Source organism: Phycodurus eques, chromosome 8, assembly GCF_024500275.1.
Source record: "Phycodurus eques isolate BA_2022a chromosome 8, UOR_Pequ_1.1, whole genome shotgun sequence".
Taxonomy (NCBI): Eukaryota; Metazoa; Chordata; class Actinopteri; order Syngnathiformes; family Syngnathidae; genus Phycodurus; species Phycodurus eques.
In genome coordinates this window covers 4,428,797-4,456,306 of record NC_084532.1, presented here as the reverse complement: position 1 = coordinate 4,456,306, position 27,510 = coordinate 4,428,797, and the positions used below count along the sequence as shown (strand labels likewise).

The window sequence follows — 27,510 nt, the reverse complement described above, 5'->3', positions numbered from 1 at the left end:
GTTTAATTTTGGGGCTGGAATGGATTTAATTGCGTTTTCATTAATTTCAATGGGGAAATAAACGTTACAAACGGTGTCACGGAACGAGTTGAATTTAGAACCCGAGGTTCCACTGTATGTGATTGTTCAAAACTATCATGCTGCTTTTGTCCCCTATGATGGGCAAATGAGAAGGAGGAATATTTTCCCTGCTCAGCTAACAGTCAAAGATGTGATGTGTCTTTGGAGTTGACATCCACAAAAGCAGAGAGACCTACAAAGAAAGAAATGAAGCGAGCAGCACTGTTTGCTCATCTCTCATGTGTGTATTCTTAGGCTTGGAAGGCAAAGAGCCAACTTTGCATATCAAGATATGCTTGTGTGTGTAAATATCACTGTGCATCTTTTACCGCTTAATACCTTCAGGGTGTGTTCATTCATCACTCTGTCAGTTCTTATCAAGCAGAATGAATTAAATTAGCTGACTTTGCCCTTTGCACTGCATACTGAATTCTCATTGTGGTTCGTTACAATTGTTTGATGTGTTTTTACTATCTTCTTGTAAACAACATATGAACATCACACACTCTGGTGGTATCAGCTTTTATGAGTAATCACAGAATCATCTTATCATCGTATCGAAACAAAAAAAAAAGTTCGACTTCTCTGAGGACAGTACATTGCTCGGGAATATTTGAATTTACTGTATTATTAAAGTGCAATGTTTTGTTGTTACTCTTCAGGAATTATTGTGGTCATACTGTTCATAAAACATCCATGCAAATCAGTCGCCTCTCGACAAAATTCGCCGTTTTGGACTCAAAATAGGCCATTTACGTGAATCGTATAGATCCGATTAGTTTTTCCTGGGGGCGGTCGTCATAGGCTGTTTCGTACTCCTTGAACGCTAGCAGCTAGATCCATTCCACACATCCCCCATCCACACACAGATGTAATTGTGAATATTACTCCGCGGCAGACTAATAGGTGAGCTCATTGGCCTGAGGTTCTGCCTGTGCGCTCGGGACCTGCTTTGGATAAGTCACAGGAGTTGACAAAACCAGAAAAAACAATTCCGTCGCTTTTGTTGTGAAGAAGTAACGGTACTTTTACTCTGTTACAATGATCTAAATGTCGCTCGCTACTTTTATTGATCAATTATTGCTTATTTAGCAACTATTTCGTGCGCGAAAATACAACTTCGACCTCCGCATTGGGCGCTCTTTGCGCCAATCCAATTTAAGCGCTAGTGACGTTCTATTCTAGTTCACCAATCAAACGACACAAGAAAGTCACATGACCTCAGGTCTTCAATTGGGTTTCCCGGGCATAGGTATTAACACTAGATAAGCCAGCCCTGTTGATCGTCGTGCCTATGTGGCGGCCATGCTGGGAAGGTCATAGTTACCACGAAGGCAACGGCACGCTACTCATGTTTACATTTAGACCAACAAAAAAAAACAGCTTTCATGTATTGTAGTAGTGGTGCCCAAATGTGGATATTTCAGCTATAACTTATATATATAATATATATATATAACTTATATATTATTATGACTAATACTGCAGCACGGTGGACGACTGGTTAGAGCGTCAGGCTCACAGTTCTGAGGACCTGGGTTCAATCCCTGGCCCTGACTGTGTGAAGTTTGCATGTTCTCCCCGTAACTGCGTGGGTTTTCTCCGGGCACTTCGGTTTCCTCCCACATCCCAAAAACATGCATTAATTGGAGACTCGTATGTGAATGTGAGTGCGGATGGTTGATTTTTTGTATGTGCCCTGCGATTGGCTGGCAACCAGTTCAGGGTGTACCCCGCCTCCTGCCCGATGACAGCTGGGATAGGCTCCAGCACGCCCGCGACCCTAGTGAAGAGAAGCGGCTCAGAAAATGGATGGATGGATAACTAATACCGCCCAGTAAATTGCAGACGTTTTACTGTAGTTTTGACTGTGCATACGCACACAAATACACAAACACACACACACACACACACAGCTAAATCAGAATTTGCACATTCACATTTTATTTTGCTTTTTTTTTTATTGATGTTGATGCTGTGTTTAAAAAAATAAGTTACTCAATATTTACTTAATACTTGAGAAATTCTTTCACTGTAATTTTTACTCTTACTCAAGTAATTTTTTGGAGGACTACTTTTTACTTTTACTTCAGTCACATTATTGTCAAGTAACAGCCCTGTTGAGTAGCGGAATCGCGAAGCACACGTAACATCGGCAACAAGAGTTGATCCGCTAGTACATCTTGTATTAATTAGGAAACGTGCCTACAATTATCTAATTAGTTTACGGATGTTAATGTTAAATGTATTAAGCGACAGAGCAATATTAGAGATTATGTCACAACACAGAATGAACTAATTTCTAATTCAGAAATGGCCAATAAAAACAGAAAAATATTGTACTTAATATTTTCCTGGAGGATGCATTTGGGATTAGCCTTTGAAGTGGGTAATAGTGAAAAATGAAGTGAAACAGACAATGATTTTAGTCAATTATTTTCCACAATCAGTGCTTGAAGAGGAGGATGCTATGCAAGTGGCACAGCTTGAAGCAGGCATCAGGTGCAGGTGGAGATGGGCCTGGCTCAAGTTGGAGGCCAAAACAAAAAGGCAAAGAAATAAGGCAAATTTCATTTTAATGTTAAATTTGTACATTAACGTACTTGAGCGGTGTAAATAAATGTTTTTACTGCGTGAAGAAAATGTGTTTATTTTACCTTATTGTACTCTTCAGAGTCTTCCAGATTGCTTAATTTATGTTAAAATTAAAAAATTTCCCTGCGGGGGCCCGGGGGATCCCCCCAGACCCTCCCTATAATGTTTTTGTCACCTTTTTCATGCCTTTGGTGTTTGCATGTCTGATAAAATGAGTTGTCACTCACTGTTTGTTCACAGACACCCCGCATACTTTATTTTTTTACTAGATTTCATTTTCTAATAATGATGTTTCTTCTCAGTGAAGGCATCATTCATGAACTAATTTTCTTGTGTGTTTCTTGAACGTAACTCAAGTCGAGGCACGGTGAAGTGAAGAGCCATTGTAAGCCCAGTATATAAATCAGAATCAGAATCAGAATCATCTTTATTTGCCAAGTATGTCCAAAACACACAAGGAATTTGTCTCCGGTAGTTGGAGCCGCTCTAGTACAACAGACAGTCAATTTACAGAACACTTTGGAGACATAAATGTTTTGGCTTTGAAAATACAGCTGACGTCAGAAGTCAACTCCTGCAGAAATTGTAGCTGCAACAGCATATACAATACAATTTATTTTTTCCACAAAGATACAATTTACAAAACCTTAAACCGCTGTATTGGAGTCTTATATTAGATAGCAGACATGGTTGTTAACGGTTGCATATATCTTTGATTACCTCGCAAAGATGCAACTTACACAACGGTAAAACGCTGAAATACCCTCTGTAAAAAAACCTGCCTTAAAAACGTGATCTCTCTGCTATCATGCAGCCAATGCATGAGCATGGGAGCGGTCGTGCTTGACGTGCTTGTGTGCGTGTGTAGGGGGTGGGTAGGAGGGTAGGGGGGTGCATGATGTGGAGGGGCCTGGCACAGGCAGGCTGGATGAGACAGACAGAGAGTGGCAGAATCTATGTGGACTGCATACAGTACAAAAAAGTGGCTAGTGGGAGTGGCGGTGTTACAGCTGCTTAAATTCACACTCATTTAGTGGGTTGGTGGGTGTTCATGTGAAGTCCTGCTTGTTATTCTGTCTGGGAATTTCTAGTTTTGGAGCATTTCATTGTGTCATCACTGTTTAGCAGGTGCAAACAGCGCCTGCTAAACACAGTATAGTTTTTCTACATTTCCCTGCTAAATGTTTTTTGTGGGAAACTGCATTTGGAAAAGTAAATTTTAAAATGTTTCCTATTCCCTTTTCATCTGGGTGTGTAGCTACTGTTATAAATTAAATTGACTTGGTTTTTTTTTCTGAATCGTTTTACATTGACTGGGAGTGACGGTGCTCGATAGAGTTCATCAGAGGCAGATAGTAGTGTGACTATACTGATTTGTATGGTGAATGAGAAGTTCCATTCATCCATTCATCAATTCATCATTTATACTGGTTTCTTCAGGAGTGTGGCAGGTAAGCCAATCCCAGCTGATTGTCTGCGAGAGGCGAGGTACACCCTGGCCTGGTCGCCAGCTAAATTGCACATACAGTATAGACAAGAAAGCATTCACATTCAAACTTGAGTCTACAATGAACCTAACATGACTTTTTTTGGACTCTGGGCAGAAAATGGAGTAACTGCAACTAACCCATCCACCCAGCCACAAAGGAAGGCCAGAACCCAGATTCGAACCTCCAACATCAGAACTGTGAGACAAATGTGCTAACCATTAGGCCCACCGTGCCAAATCGAAGTTCCATTATTTTAATTTGCTCTGAGAGCCTCTTTCATCTGTCAAACATTTTGTAGTTAAGGTGTCATATAAAACTGATTTGACGAGAGAGGAGCTGAGGACAAACACGCTCTATTTAGCAGGCCGATGGAATTACATAAGATACGCAGGAAAAGCTGCATCAATCAATGCTAATTTCTTTGATTTGCAGCCCAGGCTCCACTGTATTGAAGATTCATTAAACTAAAGTTGGGAAGAGGACTTCATTGATGGGGAGGAGAAGTGATAAGAAATGTTTGACCCAATTTGCTGTGCGTGCCTTGAGTATTCAGTCAGTCATGCGGTGTTACACTTCATTTGTCGGAGCAGATAGGAACACAAGTTAGACTGAGCGTCGAGAAATCGAACAATGGCTATTGAGGAATGGGTGTGTCTCGGTGAGTCTGAGGCAAACAGAACTGCGAAAAAAAGAACAAAGCTCCCTTGGTGCCTACTACTACTAGCATTGACGAATAATTGTCGACTTAACTGATTTTCTATTCATTCCATCACCATTTCAATGTCAATAATCGTTCCAAGCATCAGAAACTTTAAAAGCTTTGAGGAAGGCCTTTCCTTTTTGTGTATTAGTGATGTTTTCCTTTGTGTTTCTAAGAAGGGGAATTGCTTTTACCATTCCATCCATCCATTTTCTATACCGCTTGTCCTCACTAGGGTTGCGGGAGTTCTGGAGCCTACCCCAACTATCTTCGGGCGAGAGGCGGGGTACACCCTGAACTGGTCGCCAGCCAATTGCAGGGCACATTTAAACAAACAACCATTCGCACTCACATTCATACCTACGGGCAATTTAGAGTCTTCAATCAACCTACCACTGCATGTTTTTGGGATGTGGGAGGAAACCGGAGTGCCCGGAGAAAACCCACCCAGGCACGGGGAGAACATGCAAACTCCACACAGGCGGGGCCGGGATTTGAACCCCGGTCCTCAGAACTGTGAGGCAGATGTGCTAACCAGTCAACCACCGTGCCGCCTTTATCGTACTAAATAATCACAAAAAAGCAAAATCAAAACAAAACAAAAGAGATAATGGACAGTAATATTCATGTTAAACTCATTCTCACGTTGACTATTCAATATCTTCCGTTGGACTAACTGGTTACCATCGACGTTCACTTTCACCTGTATTGGATTCCGATGTCCACTCTCGTGGACACATGATATCTTAAAAATAAAAATATGATTGAACAATATTATTTTTTCCTGGTAGTCAGAAGGATAAAAGAAACAAAAAATGCAAACGTAAATAAAAATATATTACCGGTATCTGCAGAAAAATGCACTCAGTGCATGCAAATACCACAGCCAAGTTTAAAGAGATTTAATGAGAATGTATTTACCATGTGATCTAGTTCTCTGCCTTTGGTCCCTTGTTGCTTTGATTGGTTTTCCTTTGGAGAATGCACAATGATCATTCCGATGCTACCCACCCCATTTTATTTGCGTATGTAGTTGAAAAGCTTATCTCTCCTTGCTTGACATTAGTGTGCTCTTAAAATTCTAAGCCTGTATAAACAGGCAGCATTGTATCCAATATGCAAATGTGGATTCGCACATCTGGTATGCCTGAGTGATTAGGCAAATGACAGTTCTTGAAGGTGCAGAAATGAGGCAACTTTGAACTGAGCAGCAATTTTCATGAACGATTGAAGCCTTTCTACTTTTGCATCCAGTAAGCAAAATGTACTGGGGTTTAAAGTGGATTTTGCACACATCTCACAACACAAGCTTTGCAAGTGACATTTTATGGTGTTTTTGTGGAATTATTCATGTTTCATCGTACAGCTAAATGTTCATTAGTAAAATACTCTTGTGTAGCTGGTTTTGTAATGATACGTAGTTCTTTCATTTTTAAATAATGGAAGTGCCTCAGAGCGATCAGTCTCAATGGACCATGTTAACAGTTTAAATATTGCAGGGGCAATGCCAGGGACTCACACCAGTGACTAAGAGGCTACTCTTTATCTATGTAGAGTGCAATATTTAGTGATACATTTACTTTCACATCTGCTATGTATTTCGGAGAAGTGTCTTGTTTTATACATTATACAGTACATGCCCTTTCATCTTAAGGGATGCTAATGGGTATTATTGTGGATGATGTTGTCGGTTAAACTTTATTCTTAAAATATTTTCTTTGGCAAAATTCAGGTCAGTCCACTGCGTCATTATTTATAACTTAACGATAGATAGATAGATAGATAGATAGATAGATAGATAAATAGCTAGATAGATAGATAGATATAGATAGATAGATAGATAGATAGATAGATAGATAGATAGATAGATAGATAGATAGATAGATAGATAGATAGATAGATAGATAGATAGATAGATAGATAGATAGATAGATAGATAGATAGTCATAGAATTCCAAGATTATCTACAGTATATTTGTACCAGGTCGGCATTGCAAATAAGAATCTGTTCTCAGTGGACTAAACTGGATAAATAAAGGTCAAATTAAAAAGAAAAACTAGGGTCGCGGGCATGCTGGGATTTGAACCCCGGCCCTCAGAACTTTGAGGCAGATGTGCTCACCAGTCAAATAAGTAAACAAATTCATAAATAAATAAATGACATATACAGTAATAATCTAAGAGCAATAGATCTTACACTACCACCCTCTGTTAACTTGTAGAGGAAGAAACTAAGGAGTTTAGCCCATCCCGTTTTTGGCTATTTAAAGAGGTGTGACTTTTGTTTCAGTTTGTGGGGGGAAAAAAGTGTTTAATTTTCTATGTACATGAAAATTTGCAATGCATCACAAGCTCGCAGTCACTTGAGAAACATTACATAAAACAATACCGTAATCAGTAGGAGTGGCAAAAACAAACAAATTCTTTGCTATACAATTGCAAAGAATTGTGAATGCATTTGGACTCAAAAGTGGAACTCAGAAGTGCAGCATCCATCGGGCACTCAATTTGGTTGACATAGAATGCTACAGTGTGAGTAAGCAAGCAAGCATGCGTGAGCTAGAGCCTATCCCTCGTTTCTTTGTGCGACAGGCGGGGTACATGTGAAACAAATCTTAAGTATTTTGTCAACATGACAAACATGATAAATCACATTAGGCTTTTCCACACGGAGAAGCAGGACAAACAACAGCTTGAAACTTCTTCTGCCAACATGGGACCCATTCCATCACAATTTGGAGTAGGCAAAGCAAATGACATGCTCAATTGCAACTTTCATCTGGAGGGATTTGTGTCCATATTCTGTTGTTCTGCTATTTTGATAACTTTGGATCCGAAATGATCCAAGCGGTATTTTACTGTCATAGTATCTACACTCTAAAACTAGATGAAACCCCAAGTCATGTACTCAATGCAGAAAAAGAGTAGTGTAGTTGTCATTGTCAGTTTTGTTTTCTTTTGACTAAATACACCTCATTCCAAACAACAACTGCATTTTTGTTAGATGTCTGTTATTTGTAATAAATGGAAGTAAATTTATCCGTCATTAATTTGAATCAGCAAAATATTGATCATTAATTAATACTGTTCAGTGGGTCACATTGTAGAAAAACGAATGTGCAACGAGACACATCAATAATTGGTGATCACATCAAATTGAAAATAAGTTGGCAATAAACTTCCATCCATCCATCCATTTTCTGAGCCGCTTCTCCTCACTAGGATCGCGGGTGTGCTGGAGCCTATCCCAGCTGTCATCGGGCAGGAGGCAGGGTACATCCTGAACTGGTTGACAGCCAATCGCAGGGCACACACAAACAAACAACCATTCGCACTCACAGTCATGCCGACGGGCAATTTAGAGTCCCCAATTAATGCATGTTTTTGGGATGTGGGAGCAAACCGGAGTGCCCGGAGAAAACCCACGCAGGCACGGGGAGAACATGCAAACTCCACACAGACGGGGCCGGGCATTGAACCCCGCTCCTCAGAACTGTGAGGCTGACGCTCTAACCAGTCGTCCACCGTGTCACAATCCACTTCTAATCATCAAAATAAATTAAATGTCTAAAAATAGCTGAGTCTTTTCTGAGAGTCTTATAGTGTACATAGCAACATACCTTTACCTGTACATTTAAAAGATCATATAAATTAATGGAGTACATCTTGTTTGGTACTAAAGGGAGGTTAGTACTAGTACCGCACGAGGATCATGAAAACATGCAAACATCCAAAAGGTAACATACAATGAATTGTTCTCAAAGAAAGATTGCGAAAAAGACCAGGATTTTCACCTTTGTATCATCATACTTATAGGTTATGTAAAAATTGAATTAATTAAGTTATTTGATGGAACAATCACTGTCTTATTGAAGGGTCATATTGCAATTCAGTGTCCAGTAACATCTTTGAAGAAACTACATTGTAGCATACATTGGTTTGGATAAAAACATAATTAATTTAGGAGAAAAGAATAAGCCGGAAGCGATGCCTGCGTTACTTCCGGTTTAGCGTAATTTTAAGTTTCAGCGTTGTATATTATGAAATACGAATTCTAGATGACAGAGGCTTACTTAAACTCAAAACACACACAAAACACAAAACCAAGAGTATTTAATGAAATCGACACAGGATCTATAGGGAAACACAAAGAGAGGTCTGACTACAACAAGGAAACACGAATAATGGTGCAAGAAAGAAAATATGCGTACGAAAAGGGAAATAGAACATTGTGTGTTGGACTAAAGTTGAACAGTCCGGGAGAGAGAGAGAGGACAAAGTTGGGATTTTGTGTGAAGCTAGTAATTTCCCTAAAATTAATAGGCACTAATATTGTGCAGTCTGGCAAACACTGTTGTGTTACTCACGGACGTAGATCAGCTGGTCTTTGGGAGTAGTCTTTCTGCACACATCTCAGGAGGCGAGGAGATAGGTTTGGTTTGCGAAAAAGATACACAAAAATAAAACAAATCCAGGCGGGAAAAGGGAAAGAAGTTGTTCTTCATGCGTTCTGTGGGAGGTTGAGACTGTTTCTCTTCCTGCCTTTCCAAGGACTCGCTAGCAATTTCAGAGGGATTACGCTTGGCTGGAAGCGTACCTGGTACTTTTAGTAGCAGCTGCTCTGATCGCCTCGCGGTGGCCCACATAGAGGCTGGGAAGCCGAGTCTCCAATAAAACTCATTTACATATCACATTTTCGAAGTATGAGTATGTTTCATGTCATTTTGAGGAACCAAACACATGAAGACGTTCAAGGGGGTTTAGTACTTGTGGGTTTAGTAATTTGCAAATAGTGACACAGCACACACGATACGTTCAACCTGGTTGTTTTTGCAGCTGATCTACTAGCATAATTGTTTAGAAACAGTTCTTGGAAAAGAGAGAGAAAGAACGAGAGAATTCACATTGAAATTCACATTTGTGAAATGGTAAAATGCCAGCTTATCCTAACACATACACATACAAGTACTGTATATTGTGAACTTTGGGGAGAGAAACACACTGTTTAAAATTATTACATAAAAAAAAAATGATCCTGCATTACATCATTTGTATTCTGCCTGTAGAATTTTCATAGATGTTCAAATTCTGACTTCACCAAGGAATGAGTTCAGACTTAAGCTTAATTGCATACTTACTATGACTTAAAAATATGATAAAAATAGTCTGGGTATCTTTTTGCCATCTATTATCCAATTTTCAAACACTCCCAATCCACCTTTCATTGGTGCATTTGCATATTTTATTGTGAGATATATTTTTCTTTAATGCATTTTTATATTGTGAGTCTTTTGTTTAATTCCATTAACCTAATAGAACTATCAAAGAAATGAAACTTTGACTACGTTTTAACATTGATATTTGTGTCCTTAACTGATCATTTGTTTTAGTGACTCTTTGCTGTAGTACTACAGAGACTCCAACCACCAGATACGTTTATTGAGTATTTTAACATAGTTGGCAAATAAAGCCAATTCTAATTCTGATATTGATAAGACAAATATAAATTTATTAAAGAACTTTTAATAACATCTCCCAACACATTCAAAATTAAATTACAGCGTCTCATCACGAAGAATTGTTTTCAATGGTTCAGTCACTTGTTCATTTACTTGACAATGCCCTTGTCCTTACCTTACCTTTCATTTCATTTGCAGCACAGGTTAGCAGTGACTTATTCAGCATGCCAGTGTAAGAAGAACTATGCTTGCTGTGTATGCAATTAAGTTGTGCAGATCATTTTATTCTCGATAAACAAATCACTAAATCAAAATCAAATATGAGGTCAATGCAGTCCTAAATATTGGATAATGTTATGGTTCTAAATGAATCAGGTTTATCGTCGTGCCTGTGAATTCTTCCTTTCCATAGTGTCGAATAAAAGTGGAGAAGCAGAATTTGTTTTCGCGGATTCATTCAAGCATAAAAACAGTCAAATACCTTCATTTGGAAGGTGGTTGTGTTGTCTCGAACAAGTGAGTGACAAAGGAAAGTGATCACCTTCTTTCTCGTCTTTGCACACAAGCTGTCTCTCAGCGTGTTACCTGTGTTCTTGTACTGAAAAACTGTGCAACACTTTTTATTCTTCCTCCCGTTTTTCATTCTTCAAACCAACCACATCACAGGTGTGGCATATCAATAGGCTGACGAGACAGTGTGATTATTGCACAGGTGTGCCTCAGGCTGTCCACAATAAAAGGCCACACAGGCAGTTGTATCACACAGCACAATGTAACAGAAGTTGCAAGTTTTGAGGGAGTTTGGAATTTTCAAGAATGTCCACCAGAGCTATTGCCCGTGAATTGAATGATAATTTCTCTACCGTAAGCCGTCTCGGAAAGGCATTTCGGAGAATTTGGCAGTATATCCAATTGGCCTCACAGCCGCAGACCACATGTAACCCCACCAGACCATGACCTCCGCATCCAGCATCGTTACCTTCAAAAGTGTCTGAGACCAGCCACCCAGACAGCTGCTGCAGTAATTGGTTTGCATAACCCAAACATTTTTGCACAGAATGTCAGAAACCATCTCAGGTAAGCTCATCTGCATGCTCATTGACCTAAATCCAGTTTGTGATCTTAACCGACTTGAGCAGTTAAAGGCTCACATTCGATGACATCTGGCACTTTGAAATCCCAGTTTTCATTGTGCAGGGCACATGGAAGACAACAAGTATGGCAACGTTTGGGTGAGTGGTTTGCTGATGTCAACGTTGTGAATTGAGTGGCCCATCGTGCATTTTATTCATGGCATTTTGAGAGATATTGTGACGAGATTCTAAGGCCCAATGTTATGCCATTAGACCACAACCATCGCCTCATGTTGCAGCATTATAATGAACGGCCCAGTGTTGCAAGGATCTGTACAAAATTCCTAGAAGTTAAAAACATACTACTTCTTACATGGCCAAAATACTCATCGGTCATGTCACGTATTAAGCATGGATAGAATGATCTGGGATCGGCAGTGTGTTCCAGTTCCTGCCAATATCCAGCAACTTTGCATCGCCATTGAAGAGGAGTTGACGAACATTCCACACGCATCAATCAAGAATCTGATCAACTTTATGCGAAGGAGATGTATTACTCTATACCGACTGAGGCAAATGGTGGTCACACCTGATACTAACTGGTTCTGTGGACGCAGCCACCACCCCAATACAGTACATCTGCACATTTTAGAGTGGCCTTTTATTGTGAGAGGCCTGCAATAAATCGTTCCGTCTAATCAGCTTCTTGATATGCCACATCTGTGAGGTGGACAAAAAAAGACAATTATGTCTTTTGGAAGATTAATGCAAAAGCCAGGGTAATCCTAAAGGACCCCTCTCACCCCGGACACTCACGTTTCCCCTCACCTCTGAAAAACGAAACAGGACATTAAAGTCGAGTAATAATGAGGCTTAAAAACAGCTTCTACCACCAAGCTGTGAAATGCATAAAGCTCTATTCTATTCTATTCTATTCTATTGTGTACATACAGTAGAAATATTCGTAGATGTTTGAGTTCACCTCTTTAAAAATGGGAGCAAAATAAGTGTTGCATTTATATCTTTGTATTGTACACATTAAGGGACACTGGTTGCAGTCATGACAGCATGAGTAAATCAGCGAAGGGGCCTCTAACACATTCCAAAAGTAATACAAATGTTCTGCATGTGTTCTACATATTAGAATACTATGCTGCTACCAATGTGCTTCACGTTTTAGCCGCTGCACTCCTGAAACAATATTGCATATCTTATGAAAATCAAGATAATTACAGTAAATTAGTTCTCAGGTGTGAATATGATTGAATTAAAAATGCTCATATACGCATGCTACGGGGCTTGCATAGGTTTGCATTATAATGACTAAATACAACGTGGGGTTTGAGTGGCAGCAGTACAAGTTAAATACTATGCTCACCTAGGAAGTTGATTTGTAGCCCATACACCCATAAAATCATTCCCCTTAATATGAATTGCATGAGGGCTGACTACATTAATTTTGTGAAAATGATAGTTTAAGAGTGCATGAAAGAAATGCATCTCTGTTTTCCCCTTTTAGGTGACTGAAACAAGGACAGGCCCTCTTGGATGCAGTAACTATGACAACCTCGACTCCGTCAGTTCCGTTCTGGTTCAGAGCCCTGAAAACAAGATTCATTTGCAAGGTTGGCCATTCATAATTGAACTCACACAATTTGTAATGGAATTTTCACGCTGTCTCTTTTCTGGCTAACTCATAACTGCAGCACATAGAGTGTCAGAATAAATCTAGCTTCAGTCCCCCCCCCCTTTTTTTTTTTTTTTTTTTTTTAAACAATCCTTTTTTGGAGGTTTTTGAAGTGTATACCAGGCAGTGATGACTGAGAACAAAAGCAGGAGAAATGTGAAGCAAAAATAAATCTTTCAATCAGCATAATGCATGTTATGCTGAACACGTTAAGTATGTCAGAACACAAGAGAATTTGATTGCTTTGTCTTGAATGCCTTACGGATGGACCGTACAACAGCAATCAAATCGTATTTCACCACGATCTGGTATATTGGTTAGTTATCTGTCTGACATAATGTCTCCATGACTCAGGCCTTCATGCCATATTGCCAGAATATCTGCGGGACAGATTTGTGCAGGCAGCACTCAGCTACATCGGATGTAATGAGGAGGGCCAATTTGTGTGCCGGCACAATGACTGCTGGTGTCAGTGTGCTGCAGACTACCCACAGTGTAATTGCCCCGAGTTGGATTTGAGATCTATGGAAGCGAGTTTGCTGCAAATTCGAGATTCCTGGAATACGGCCAACCAAGACTTTGAGGAGTCAGGTCAGTTTTTGTGTTTCCAGTTGTACATTCTGTGTCCGTGACCTTTTGTTGACAGCAAACACTGAATATAACCCAGTGATTGCCACTAGCTGGCGATAATCAATCAACACTTAGTTTTTTAGGAGCATGAAAAATGGTTTGAAAACAACAGAGGAGGATGTCCCATAACTGTTTATAGAAGTGTTGGCTATCCTCATTATGTTTAAAAATGTCAAAAAACAAGTATTTGTCATATAAAATATCTTGTGATGAATATTAAAATAAATAACCATAAGAGGCGATACATTAATCAACATAGCCCCACAGCTTTGTGGATTAAGAAAACTATTATGCATTTTAAAGTGGTGATTAAACCTGCTTAAACACTTCCGCGATTATTTTCTGAAGGCCTTATAAAAATGAAATTGTAGCATTTAGAATGGCTGTATTGTCTGCTGCAGCATAAAAGAAGGATAAACCAGCTGCGGTTACTGAACATTTTACAAAAATTAAAGCGACTTTTCATCCAAGCCACGACTAAGATGTGATGACACAATGCTGATTAAACTTATCAGCACCTCTAACATGTTGCTGTACTTTGCAGTATTTGATCTTTTACATTTCGTATTGGCCAGCGACGTCCACGTTGGCCCACTTGGGGTCGCACCGAAAATGGCATAGCGGAAATGGCGAATTTTACCGACCAGTCGGTGAAGCGTGCTCCCTAAACATATTATTTTGCATTTTTGTAGCGGATAATAAATATGCGATAATTACTTTTGTAAACATAAACAACATTTATTGTGAACAAACTCAACATGTCTTTCCGAGGATGTCTGTCTCTTTTTGTTTTTATTTGAAATTGACTATATCAAAGTTTTTTTTAAAATGTCTTTCCGACAACCCCTTAGCTGGCCAACAAGGTGCCTGACGTAAAATACCCGCACCGAACAATGCACAAAATGTAGTAGTAATAGGAATTACTCACTCTGTCTGAATAGCACAGCCTGGGATATTTCTGTCTGATATCTTAAGCAGACAGCCTTCGATCATGAAAGAAAAAAATGATTGCCATCTGCTGCGAACTAAATCCACACATTTCCCCGAGGGCCCCTTTGCTGCCCAAAAAGGTGCCTGATGTAAAAAATATGGCTGTTCAGCACTGTTCAAACAATGCATGTACAAAACGCAGCAATAATAGTGAATTTACAACAATTACATATTCCGAATAATCCATCTTTTCTCACCACCGGCTGTCCTTAAAAACAGAATATAACTGTTGTAGGATCACATACACGGGGGATAAAATGCAGAGCCTACGTCATATCAAAACAACGGCCTTATTGTTGTAATTCCAACCAAGCGGGTGACAGAAGTTACTTACAAAAGGTTTAAGCTTATCCTATAGAAACAATTCATTGGCTCAGTCTGAATTGTTCAATTAAAGAGTTTGCACCCAATAGAGTTGCATGACAAGATTGTTTTTTAAACGTCGTGTGGCAAATCACTCTTCATAGAATGTGTACGTTTATAAAGAAGTTGCACCATTAACAAAACAGTAATAATAAATGTATTTATAGAGCACTTTTCAAAAGCAATAAAACAGATGCAAATGGACAACAATACAAAAAGGATAAGATTTTACAGTTAAGAAAAGCCAAACAGTGAAAGTGAGTCTTTAAAAGAGGATCCTGAATTTGCTTGCCTGAGATCTTCAGTCAGTGAGTTCCACAGTTGAGGGTTTGAGCAGAAAAAAATATGTTCTCCCTCAGTGACCAGGGCCCTCATGTACAAAGACTTGCAGTGCATTTCCTAATGAAACATGGCTTACGCTGAAATCCAGTAAACGTCGTACACACAAAACTATCCGGATGTGTGAATCTGTGCCTACACATGTATCCAAGCACATTTCCTTCGTAGATTCCAATCAACGTGGAAACGAGCCCACATGTTGGAGTAGCCGACCCCTCCCTGTCCATGCCGACATTTAAATATGCAAATCATATTTAAATGAACCCTGCACCTGAGATCCCGATCTCGGCATGATCAGGAAAAAAGGACAATGAGCAAGGTAATGAAGAAAAATACTTTTTTTGAATGTGAAGTTGCTCAATGAAGTGGCGGTGCGCAAGAAAGTCCTCTTTGGCACGCTGTCGTCTGGCGTTAACAACACGCGAAAGAGGAGCGAATGGGACAGCGTGTGTGCGGCTGTCGATGCTGTGGAGTCAGAACAGCGGAACGAAAAAACGTGGTCAGACATTAAGGTGGACATGAAGTGGACGACAGCTGCCCACCGCCAAAGTGTGGCCAAAACAGGCGGAAGAACGGGCGCTGAGGGCCTCACCCCGTTTGAGGAGAGAGTCGCTGCAATCATGGGTGACACTACTCTCTCAGGGGTGGTGGGAGCACAGCTGGCTGACTCTGATCACCCCGCATGGTTAATACCATGTATTTTTATAACTCATAACAAATGTGTTCATACAGTAACCGACACTCAGCCCTGTCAGATAAAGGTTCATGGGTAAATGTTGTATGTATGATATTTATAATAAATCTTTTGCATTCAAATAGAAGCACATCAGGATATCAAAGAGGATATCAAAAACTTTGACTCCTTTTTGATGACTCAATTTATTATTTTAATCAATGATTTTTTTTTTCAGTGTGCGAGGACACGCATACTGAAATTGTTCATTGCTAATTGTTCATGTGTCTCTGATGTGCAGATTTATGAAAACGGTTTCCCATCATCACCTCTAAGTGTCGCCAAAGCACCAACGGCTGTAAAAACGTGCGTACGCCAGCCATGCAGTTGGCATGAGGCACCGCACATTTCCACGGTCATTTCACTCTTGATACATCTGAACTTTGCCGTGAAAAAGAACATACGTTTTGGTGCATACGCACCTTTTGTACATGAGGCCCCTGGTGAGTAAACAATGAACAGGCAAACTCAGGCTGATTAAATGAGGAAAGTTTCTTTGGAAGTGGAGTTGTCCTGTTATTGGGGTTGTGGGGTGCTGATTGAAGTTTTCCATCTTGAAAAACACTATAGCAAGGCAGGGTGGCCGACCTTCAGTTTGAGGTGGCACGTAACTCCGCCCCTGACTGAAGAGGACAAATGGTAGAAAATGGATGGAAAGATGGATGGAGGCCAGCTTTATAACATAATTCAACAAAAGAGCCAATGGGAGGTGGCATTTGAAAATTATTAATTTCCAAGCTCATTTATTGGTAAAAAACACTTAATTACAAAACATAAAAGGGTTTATGTGTGTGCATGTGAGCGTGCTTACATGCTAATTTATTTTCATGACAGTCAATAAATTAATCTTAAATTAAAGATACAACATTGCCTTTAAAAATAGAAAAATGTGATGCAGGCTACTTTCAGCTATTTTGTGGTCTTTGTACCTGGTTGGTCTTTAGAATACAATGAAAGAATGTACTGAATACAATAAAAATAACATAATTTAATACAATTAATAAATAGCATGAATAAATAAATACAGTGAAGCAATTTACACAATAGTGTATGTATGTATCTTAATTTTTAACTGTAGAAAAGAAATCAATGGAAAAGAATACAAAACATTTCAGCAACCCAGTCCATAATAAAACATTTATTTCAACAGATTACTGTTGCTTGATCAGTTTTGTGTTGTGTTAACTACCATTACTGTAAATAGAAGAGTGCAATCAACTCAAGGTGACATGAACACCTGGGCTGGTAGGCTGTTGTTATAATTCATAAAGTTAACCAACAACATTCCTCGGCAGAAGTCTTACCTTGTCACAATACAATATTGTTTGTGGTAATCTTTTTTTTTTTTTTTTTTTTTTTTTTGCTCGTTCAAATAACCTCTTGTCGGGTGGCTATTGGTAACTTTTAGCTGTCAAATAACAACCGAGTGCTAGCCGCATGTCTTAAAACGTTTTATGGGGTCTCTTGGTGTCTTTATAACACTATTTTGTCAAAGGTTCCTATTTACTGAATAAATTCAACACAGCACAAAAAGATGGACACAGAGGAAAATGTATTGTGTATTTTGGTGAAATTTCATTACAGCCCCACGTGTGTGTGTGGCAGTTGGTCGTGGAGCAAGTAAAAAGTCAAATAAAATGTGAGGGAAAGAAAAGGCACAGCGGTCCCTGGCTGGATTGAAATTCTGTCAAGCATGGCACTTAGACCACTGCGGCAGCCCCTCATGAGGCATTTATTAAATGAAAGTAGAAGGGACATGTCTAATCACACTGTGTATATTCCTTGTGTCAACAAATCCTATTAAAATAACTTCACCGGCAATATTTCGAACATTCACTGTAACGTTTTAAGCTTTCTGAGTCCACAGACGGTGAGAATGTTTTCTTCTTCTTCTTTATTAGTTTTAACAGTCAGCAACTGTTTGAAACAATCTCATCACACACTGGAATGAAGTGGAATAGCAATGACCCAAATGAACAGTGAGCAGTCAAGTTGTACGTCGCTCTCAGTCGGTCGGTATTGGGAAAACTCCAATTGTTAGGTTTGACTGACGTCAGCTTATCCCAAGTCGGTACTTAAAATAATTCACAGGTCAATTATTATTAGAACGCAAATTGTCAGAATAAAAACTATTTCATTGCCACACACAAAATCTTCAGACTTTTTGATTTCATAACTGTTGTAATAATTGGCATTAGCTTATATGAACAGTAAATTACAACCGCTGCATTGAACCTGTTTAACAGTGGCTAAATTATTTTCATACTTACACGTAAGAATGTTAAATATCCTGTATAGTGAATTCGGCTAATCTGCTGCCTACAAAAGACAAATTAAAGACTTAAAGATATATTTAATGCGACAAATTTAAGAATTTACAAAATGTGACCACATTACAAATAACCAAACTGGGTGTTGTTGTTTTTTTCTTACAAAAAATATAAGTAAATTTTGTTTATTGTTTCTGTGGTGGCTTTAAGACTTTTTTTATTTTTTTTTATTTTTTTTTTTACTAACGTGTCCTGTTCAACTGCATGGCCTTGCAGAAATGTAGATCTGTCTCCCGTTTGTTCTGGAACAGTATTGCATGTGAAACAGGGGAGTTTGAAATACTGCCTCAGCTTATTTTTTTAGTTTTTTAATTATCTGATGTTAATTGAAAATGCAGCCGAAGAGAAAAGGGTTTTAGGGGACAGACAGAGGGACAGAACGGACAAAGGGAATAGGGGTGCAAACCACAGCAGAACAATAGTTAGACAGTCTAGATAATTGAGCACAAGTAATGTTACAACAATCAAATCGTGCTCTTAATTGTGGATAGGGCGAGGGGGGGGGGGGGTATGGGGGTGAGACACTCGGTGAAGCCATGCAATAACTAACCAAGAGGACTAGATTTGGGAGGACAGAAAAGGACAGGGCAGGATGTGGGAAATGAGCAAGGCAGTGCTCCTGACGAGTGGTGCTGTGATATTCTTTTTAGTGTTTAAAAACCTGTAAGAACCTGTGAGATGATATGTTATTATAAGGCCTCAGGAGTCAAGCCAAAAGATGTGAATACCCACCACCCACCCAAATGTTTTGTCTAAATCTGAGTAAATGAGAGGTTGACATCGTGTCACCATGGAGGTTTCACTGCATCTGCCAATGTAATGACAATACAATATGTATTTTAGACATTATTTGTAAATTTCTAATATGGATTTTCAGATGAACAGTTTGTGGTCTCACTAAATATTTCAAAGTTAGTAAAAAAAAATCGCCACCTTTAATATGCATATTTTCATATGAATGCAGCCTTTGAAATTTACAAATATCTACAGTGATATTCAACTGGAGTTATCACTTGGGAAACCCATTCATTACATTATTAATCAAATCTTGCCTCATTAAGATAGTTTGACTGATTGATGGACCTCTAAAGCAGTCATTTCATCGTCTGAGTTTCTGATCCGTGAGAATAAATAAATTGTTGTTGACTACCATGGAAATTAATCTGTTTATGTTAAACTGTTTTTATTTGATAGTTGCTCAGATAGCCTGTAAGTCCCTATCCCTTGTGCTCTATGTCAAATCTATTTTCTCTCCAAAATGAAATAAGCTCTGGAAGAGAGCTTTTGGCAGTTCATAAAGGAAGAAAAAAAAAACAAGCCCTTATTTAGCTCTGCAGTTTTTCATTATCATATTCATCAAACAATATCACTTCCAGTTAGCCCAAGAGCTGCCTGTGTGGCCTGCGTGAAGGGATTTTCTCATTTAGTCCGATTAAATTAGCCAAATATAGTTCGAGTGAAGTGGAGAAGGCTTATGTGTGGACATTAAAAAGAGTGTTCACATTTATCTGCCTGCCTTCCAGATGAGTTCCAGAACTTTGTTCGAAGGCTTCCCACATCGTACGCTTTGAACGCATCTGCCATCGAGTACTTGTGGAAAATAGAGCCAGGAATTCATCAACGCTACAAACAGCTGGAGCTCAACACCCAACAGCTTCTGAGCAAATCTGGGCGCATCATCAACAAGCTCTTCACCCTCAGCAAGAGGTGCCGCAGCAAACCCAAAATCATTATGCTGAGAGAGAGGTGAGACACTCTGGTATTGTTGAAGGATTCCTGCTGACCTTGCTGTTGACATGAAGTGTGTGTGTGTCTGTGCCAGCATGCTTCACTATATGAAGTAATAAGCAAAAATTCTAAAGCCTGCAGCCACATCACATGTCCTTTCAAGCAATCTGAAAATGGCACAGTTCATTTAGTTTCTTCTGCCTGCTCTGCGCACAGCAGTTTTGCAATCGCCTGAACTCGGCATTATGCTAAGCATGCACACAATATACTCTATTAGGCCTTTGATATTCAAGGTGCCACTGATGTTGGCTATAGTCTCACACCTGATGATTTGGCTGCAGTTTTAGACTGCCTGCCTTACTATGAGGAAATTAAGACTATGCTCCTGTAAAATCAAAGTTTGCAGTATTTATAAAGAGGAGCAAAGAATGTTTTTTGTTTTGCAAGAATTTGTTGTAAGTTCCCCCATTCTGATTAATATTGCGTTTCAACATTGCATGACCAAACCCGGAAAACAGATTAGCGGACTTTCCGTGTATGCTGCATTACGTAGAATAACCACGGGTTGATGACAAGATGGTGTGAACCCAAAACAAGCTAATTTTCTTCAAATCATTGCATCATGAACCCATAATTATTAACGTTTTCACAGCATAAACGGAAAATCAGCTAACCTCTTTTTTGGGTTTGAACACGTGACGTTCTCAATGCAAGCGTCAGAACAGTTATGACGTTAATTTCGGTCGATGGCAGAGGGCAGTATTGCCCAACATGATGGGCCCCCTGAGATGTATGAAAAATGTGTAGTTTATGTTTAATTCCTATTCCACAAACACAATTTTAATCAAAATATTGTGCTTACACTTGTGGGGGCACATACAGCGGCTGAAATAAGTATTTAACACGTCACCATTTCTTCTCATGAAATATATTTCCAAAGGTGCTATTGACGTGAAAAGTTCATCACATGTTGGGAACAAGTAATCCATACATACAAAGAAAGTAGAACAAATAAGCCGGGAAATTAAATTGTGTGTAAGAATGTGAAATGACACAGGGAAAAAGTATTGAACACGCCAACTGGTATTAATGTAATACTGTAATACCAAAAGCCTTTGCTTGCAATGACAGCTTCAAGATGCCTCCTGTATGGAGAAACTAGTTACATGCATTGCTCTGGTGTGATTTTGGCCCATTCCTCCACACAAGCAGTCTTCAAATCTTGAAGGTTCCATGAGCTTCTTTTATGGACCTTGGGTTTTACTTCTTTGCATAGATTTTTGATTGGATTCAAGTCAGGTGATTGGCTGGGCCATTCTAGCATCTTTATTTTTTTTCTTTGAGACCAATTGAGAGTTTTCTTGGCAGTATGTTTTACATCATTATCCTGATGAAATGTCCACCCTCGTTTAATTTTCATCATCCTTGTAGATGGCAGCAGATTTTTGTCAAGAATGTCTGGTACAGGCGGCACGGTGGACGACTGGTTAGAGCGTTAGCCTCACAGTTCTGAGGAGCGGGGTTCAATCCCCGGCCCCGCCTGTGTGGAGTTTGCATGTTCTCTCCGTGCCTGCGTGGGTTTTCTCCGGGCACTCCGGTTTCCTCCCACATCTCAAAAACATGCATTCATTGGAGACTCTAAATTGCCCGTATGTGTGCATGTGCGTGCGAATGGTTGTTTGTTTGTATGTGCCCTGCGATTGGCTGGCAACCAGTTCAGGGTGTACCCCGCCTCCTGCCCGATGACAGCTGGGATAGGCTCCAGCACGCCCGCGACCCTAGTGAGGAGAAGTGGCTCAGAAAATGGATGGATGGATGGATGTCTGGTACATTTGCCCAGTCATCCTTCCTTCAACAATGTTTACCAGTACCATTTGCTGGAAAGCAGCCAGACACCATCATGTTCCCACCTCCGAACTTCACTGTTGGTATGGTGCTTTTAGGGTGATGTGGAGTGGCATTTCTCCTCCAAACGTGGTGTACATTATGGCATCCAAACAGTTAAATTTTGCTCTCATCAGACCAGAATATATTCTCCCAGTATTTAACTGGCTTGTCCAAATATTATTGAGCAAATTTTAAACAAGCTTTGACATGCTTTTTCTTTTTTAAGCAATGGGGTCTTGCATAGTGAGACTGTATACAGGCCATGGCAGCGGAGTACATTACTCACTGTTTTCCTTGTGACAACAGTATGTGCTAATTCCAGGTCTTTTTGAAGCTCTCCACAGGTGCTCCTTGGGTGTTGGACAACTCCTATGATTATACTTTGCACTCTGTCAGAACTCTTGTGAGGAGCACCTGGTCGAGGCAAATTTATGGTGGTATGATTGGCTTTCCACTATTATGGCCCCAACCGTGCTCACTGGAACGTTCAGAAGCTTACATATGCGCCTGTAACCAATGTCATGTTTTGCAACAATTAGCTTGTGATCGTCTTGAGACAGCTCTCTGCTCTACCCATCATGAGATATGTCTTGACTCACACCTTAGCAATGACACACTTTTGTAGGCCATGAATTAGAGCTTCACCATCTGATACTCACTTGCACTGACAAGGGGGTGGATTGTTTTTTGATTATTAATAGATTTTAGGTGTTGTCTTTTGTTTCTATGCCATTTTGCATCTTGTGTTCAGTACTTTTTCCCTGTGTCATTTCAGTTTTACATACAACTTAATTTCTGATCTTATTTATTCTACTTTCTTTGTATTTATGGATTACTACGGTTGTTCCCAACATCTGGTGAAATTTTCAGGTCAATAGCACCTTTAGAAGTATATTTAGTGAGAAAAATGGTGACGTCTTAAATACTTATTTCAGTCGCTGTTGAACGTATTCTTGCCCAAAAAAAAAATTTTTTTACGACTTATTTAACCAATACATATCATTGCCTGTGATTTAAAACAAATACATGCAGAGGCAAAGGAAGTTCACTCATTTTTGTCACTTTCCTTTTTTATGTAACAAACCAAAACATTCACTGTGATTTTTAGCAAGTACAGTTGGCTCCTCAGGCTGTTTTTCCACTCGCCTCCATCATTTCAGACCTTCAAAATGTTGTTACAAACATAAACATTTATTTGATGATTATTGCTATTAAAACATAAACTAATGTTGCTATGCAGCTAGTGATCTACAGTGGATGCTGTTTTTGTTCATGACTGCAATTACTCAAGCAGAGATGCCAACCTCTCAGAAACATTCTGAATATTTTGTCAGGAACATTTTGATTTTGTCAGGGACACTTGCGTCTTAGCCAAAACAAACACACACCACCAGAAGAACTCCAAACGACACTAATATTTTTAATATGAAGTATTAAATTTAGGCTTTACACGATCAGGATTTTTGGGGCCGATCACCGATCAGCGAGTTTAAAAAAACGATAACCGATCACCGATCCGATCACAAGATGGAGTAATGTTTCTATTTAAGTGACCTGTTCATTAACTGTATAATTAATATACTTGTGTAATTAATTGCTCAACAATTATATTTATAATCAATAATGTATCTTTGGTCACTGATGGTGTAGTGGTACACTTGCCTGACTTTGGTGCAGGCAGCGTGGGTTCAGTTCCCACTCAGTGACGGTGTGAATGTGAGTGCGAATGGTAGTCCGTGTCTATATGTGCCCTGCGACTGAATGGTGTAGTCTGCCTTTCGCCCAAAGTCAGCTGGGATAGGCTCCAGCGTCCCGCGACCCTAACCAGGATAAGCGGTGTTGAAAATGGATGAATGTATCTTTGTTCCTCTATTTATGCCAGTGAGGCATAGTGACAGACAGCACAAATGAATGGTCTTCTATTAGATGGCGGGAAGGAAATACAGTAATTAATGTTTCCACTTCTTGTGACATTTTTGTTTGTTGGTGTTCCATGAGATTTTTCAATTGTAAAATATGTTCCTTGGCTCCATAAAGGTGGGAAATCACTGCTCTAGTCAGATCATGTATTCTAATCAGTCAGGTCAAACCAACACTACATGACAGAAATAATGGGTGCTAACTTCCTGTAATTAAATTACTTTATTTTTAATTAAATTACTTCACCCACACCGAAACGTTAGAGCATGATTCGACAGAACGGCGGCATGTTTACGTCCAACCGTTCGTGCTACCGCTAGCTTGCTAGGCTACATAACATTTTATTGCCTGCTTGTGAGCCGTATCGTATTAAAAGTACGTGAACATACCTCAAGCAAGCCTTAAACGAACGTCCTCTCCTGTCCTTAGCACCAGTGACCACCAACACACGTTTTTCCCCATTTTGTCCTGATAATACCGTCGGCTCGCTCCACTCTTGTTGTCGTTGCCACGGTAATGAGTGTATCCGGTCGCATTTGAGTTGACAAGATAAAGCCCAATGATCGTAAAAAACGGGATGCGGAATACAAGATTTTATTGCGGTAGTCTCAAATTTGTCTAATAGTCTGATCCGGGCATTACGTGTCGTCTGTCTCCGACGTGTTGTCTGTCCCACACTGCCGAGGTTTTTTTTTTTTTTTTTTTTTTTTAAATAACTTCTTTGGCCGTCAGACATTTACAGCATTACGTCAAAAGACGCGTGACTAGGCTAAAAATAAACTTGCTTTTGGATTCAAATATACTGTGCACGCGGCGACGTGGAGTAAATGTCTTTGACGTCATTGATCAGAACGGCGAATTATGACATTAAAGCCGATCAGCATAAAATGCTAAATATCGGGCGATACCGATCAGCCCGATCAAAAAGGGTCGGTGTAAAGTCTAATTAAATTAACTGAAAATATATACAGGTATGTATGATGACCTAAATTAAAACATGATATTCCCCCGAGTGAACTTAATGCACAAATTTTCTTCTCTGGAACATTTTCAACTTAACCGTAGCAGTGGAACATATGAAAACTGCTTGTATCAATATACTGGGAAATCGGAACACTTCAAAAGTATGCATGTGTATTTTCAAAAAAAATAAGTGGAAATCAATTTAACTCTTAATTTGAGTAATTGTGCTAAATGGTAACTAGGGGGCAGGCACGGTGGTCGACTGGTTAGCACATCTGCCACACAGTTCTGAGGACTGGGGTTCAAATCCCAGCCCCGCCTGTGTTGAAGCTCGTGAATTGGAAAAGGCGATGTTTTTAGTGTTTTATTCAAGCAGTGCTAAGCTGCCTTTAAATTGTTGTTATTATTGAGCTGTTGTGATTATTGGAAGCTTATACACTGAACAAAAATATAAATGCAACACTTTTGTTTTTGCTCCAATTTTTCGTGAGCTGGACCCGAAGATCTAAAACTTTTTCTCCATACGCAAAATACCATTTCCCTCAAATATTGTTTACAAATCTGTCAAAATCTGGGTTGGTGAGTATTTCTCCTTTGGTGAGATAATCCATCCCACCTCACAGGTGTGGCATATCAAGATGCTGATGAGAGAGCATGATTATTGCGCAGGTGTGCCATAGGCTGGCCACAATAAAAGGCCAGTCTGAAATGTGCAGTTTTATCACACAGCAGATGTCGCAGGTTCTGAGGGAGTATGCTATTGGCATGCTGACTGCAGGAATGTCCACCAGAGCTGTTGCTCGTGAATTGAATGTTCATTTATAATTATATAATTATATTATTATTATATATTATTATGTATGTACACACATGCTATCTTTTATTTATCAATCAATTTTCAACCAAAGAGAAAATAGCTTATTTTTGCTCCCTCCAATTCATTTTTTTGACTTTTGAATATTATTACATTCGATATTGTACGTAGCTATAAAACCAATAAAACATTGTTTTGTCCCTCCCTCCACATTTGTTGCCATGAGTCTCTACCATCTTGAACCCCCAGGTAAAGTTGTTGCAGTGACTTTTCTCACTCATTTCGCACTTACATTGTTTTGCTTTATTTTATGAAACAAATGATTGTTTTTTTATTTACACTTTGTAATGGTTTTCCATGAATTTAAATTATAGTGATCTCTGTGAAAATAGCTGTGAGAGATGAATAGATAGCAGCATGGGGACCGAACTTCTCCTTTGCCTGTCGTTCACAGTGTGTCTCCATAACAGTTTACATGTCCCGCTGACACTGTGCATCCGGATGGCAGAACAGCTTCCTCTCACCTGCTGTGCACAGCCATGACAGCAATGAGATGTGCATGACAAACAGATGGGTTTCAAAGGAGACAGTCAACGTCAAAACTTAGCACATTGACAACATGATGAGATTGCAAAAAATTTTTTGTGTTGATTAATATTCTAACAAATAAAAAAAAATAAAATAAAAAAAAACAATGAGAAAAGCCATTTCAACAACTCTTAACTGGCTTGATCAGAATGGCATAGATTCATGGCAACGAAAAGGCAAAAATGTGGCATCCTGAATTTTCTTTCTACATGCTTATTTATTTGATTTTCTTGATACTAGAGTTAAAGTTTTTCACACTTTTAAGTTATAGTAATTAGACAACGCTTTTTTGATATGTGGCACTCGATTCAAAAATAATCAAATTAATTAGAGGCTTTGTAATTAATCAATCTCGAATAATCGTTTTTCAATCATATAACAAAATTTGACCTAAAAAGCAGCATAGTTTCATTGAAATGGATTTCAGTAGATGACAGAATCAAATAATTGACAAAGACAGGAATATTTTTAACTCTGGAAGAATACATTTAATTGCATCCATCCATTTTCTGAGTCGCTTCTCCTCACTAGGGTCACGGGCGTGCTGGAACCTATCCCAGCTGTCATCGGGCAGGAGGCGGGGTACACCCTGAACTGGTTGCCAGCCAATTGCAGGGCACATAGAAACAAACAACCATTCGCACTCACAGTCATGCCTATGGGCAATTTAGAGTCTTCAATTAACCTACCATGCATGTTTTTGGGATGTGGGAGGAAACCGGAGTGCCCGGAGAAAACCCACGCAGGCATGGGGAGAACATGCAAAATCCACACAGGTAGGGGCGGGGATTGAACCCAGGTCCTCAGAACTGTGAGGCTGACGCTCTAACCAGTCGTCCACCGTGGCGCCCATTTAATTGCATTTCAATACAAAACACTAGAAAACCTAAGAGAAAATCTCCAATTAGACCGAAAGTGAAAGTGCTATTTCAGGACAATTTATATTAGAAGAGGATTGCCTTTAAATGGTTTCTGCATGGCAGTTGAAATGTGAAATGTTTCGGTGGTATGAAAACTCCTTTTTGCACAAAACCAGGCTTATCAAGGCTTCCATCAGGTAGTTGTTGTTTTTTTTTAAAATGAAATTTGCCTCCCATCGAGAGTTGCCACTTCTAAGAAATGAAAATAAGGGATGCCCACCATGATATCTCGGGGCCATGG

The 27,510-nt window shown here is 39.4% G+C and overlaps 1 protein-coding gene across 1 annotated transcript in view; it reads left to right on the top strand.

The window, feature by feature from the left end:
* The window catches only part of LOC133406297 (BMP/retinoic acid-inducible neural-specific protein 3-like), a 76,269-nt gene that overhangs the window by 39,802 nt on the left and 8,957 nt on the right, over positions 1-27,510 (top strand). The window contains exons 5-7 of the mRNA XM_061683810.1: positions 12,897-13,002; positions 13,419-13,655; positions 19,973-20,195. Of these exons, the coding sequence (XP_061539794.1) occupies positions 12,897-13,002; positions 13,419-13,655; positions 19,973-20,195 (566 nt within the window). The remainder of the gene's footprint in view (positions 1-12,896; positions 13,003-13,418; positions 13,656-19,972; positions 20,196-27,510) is intronic.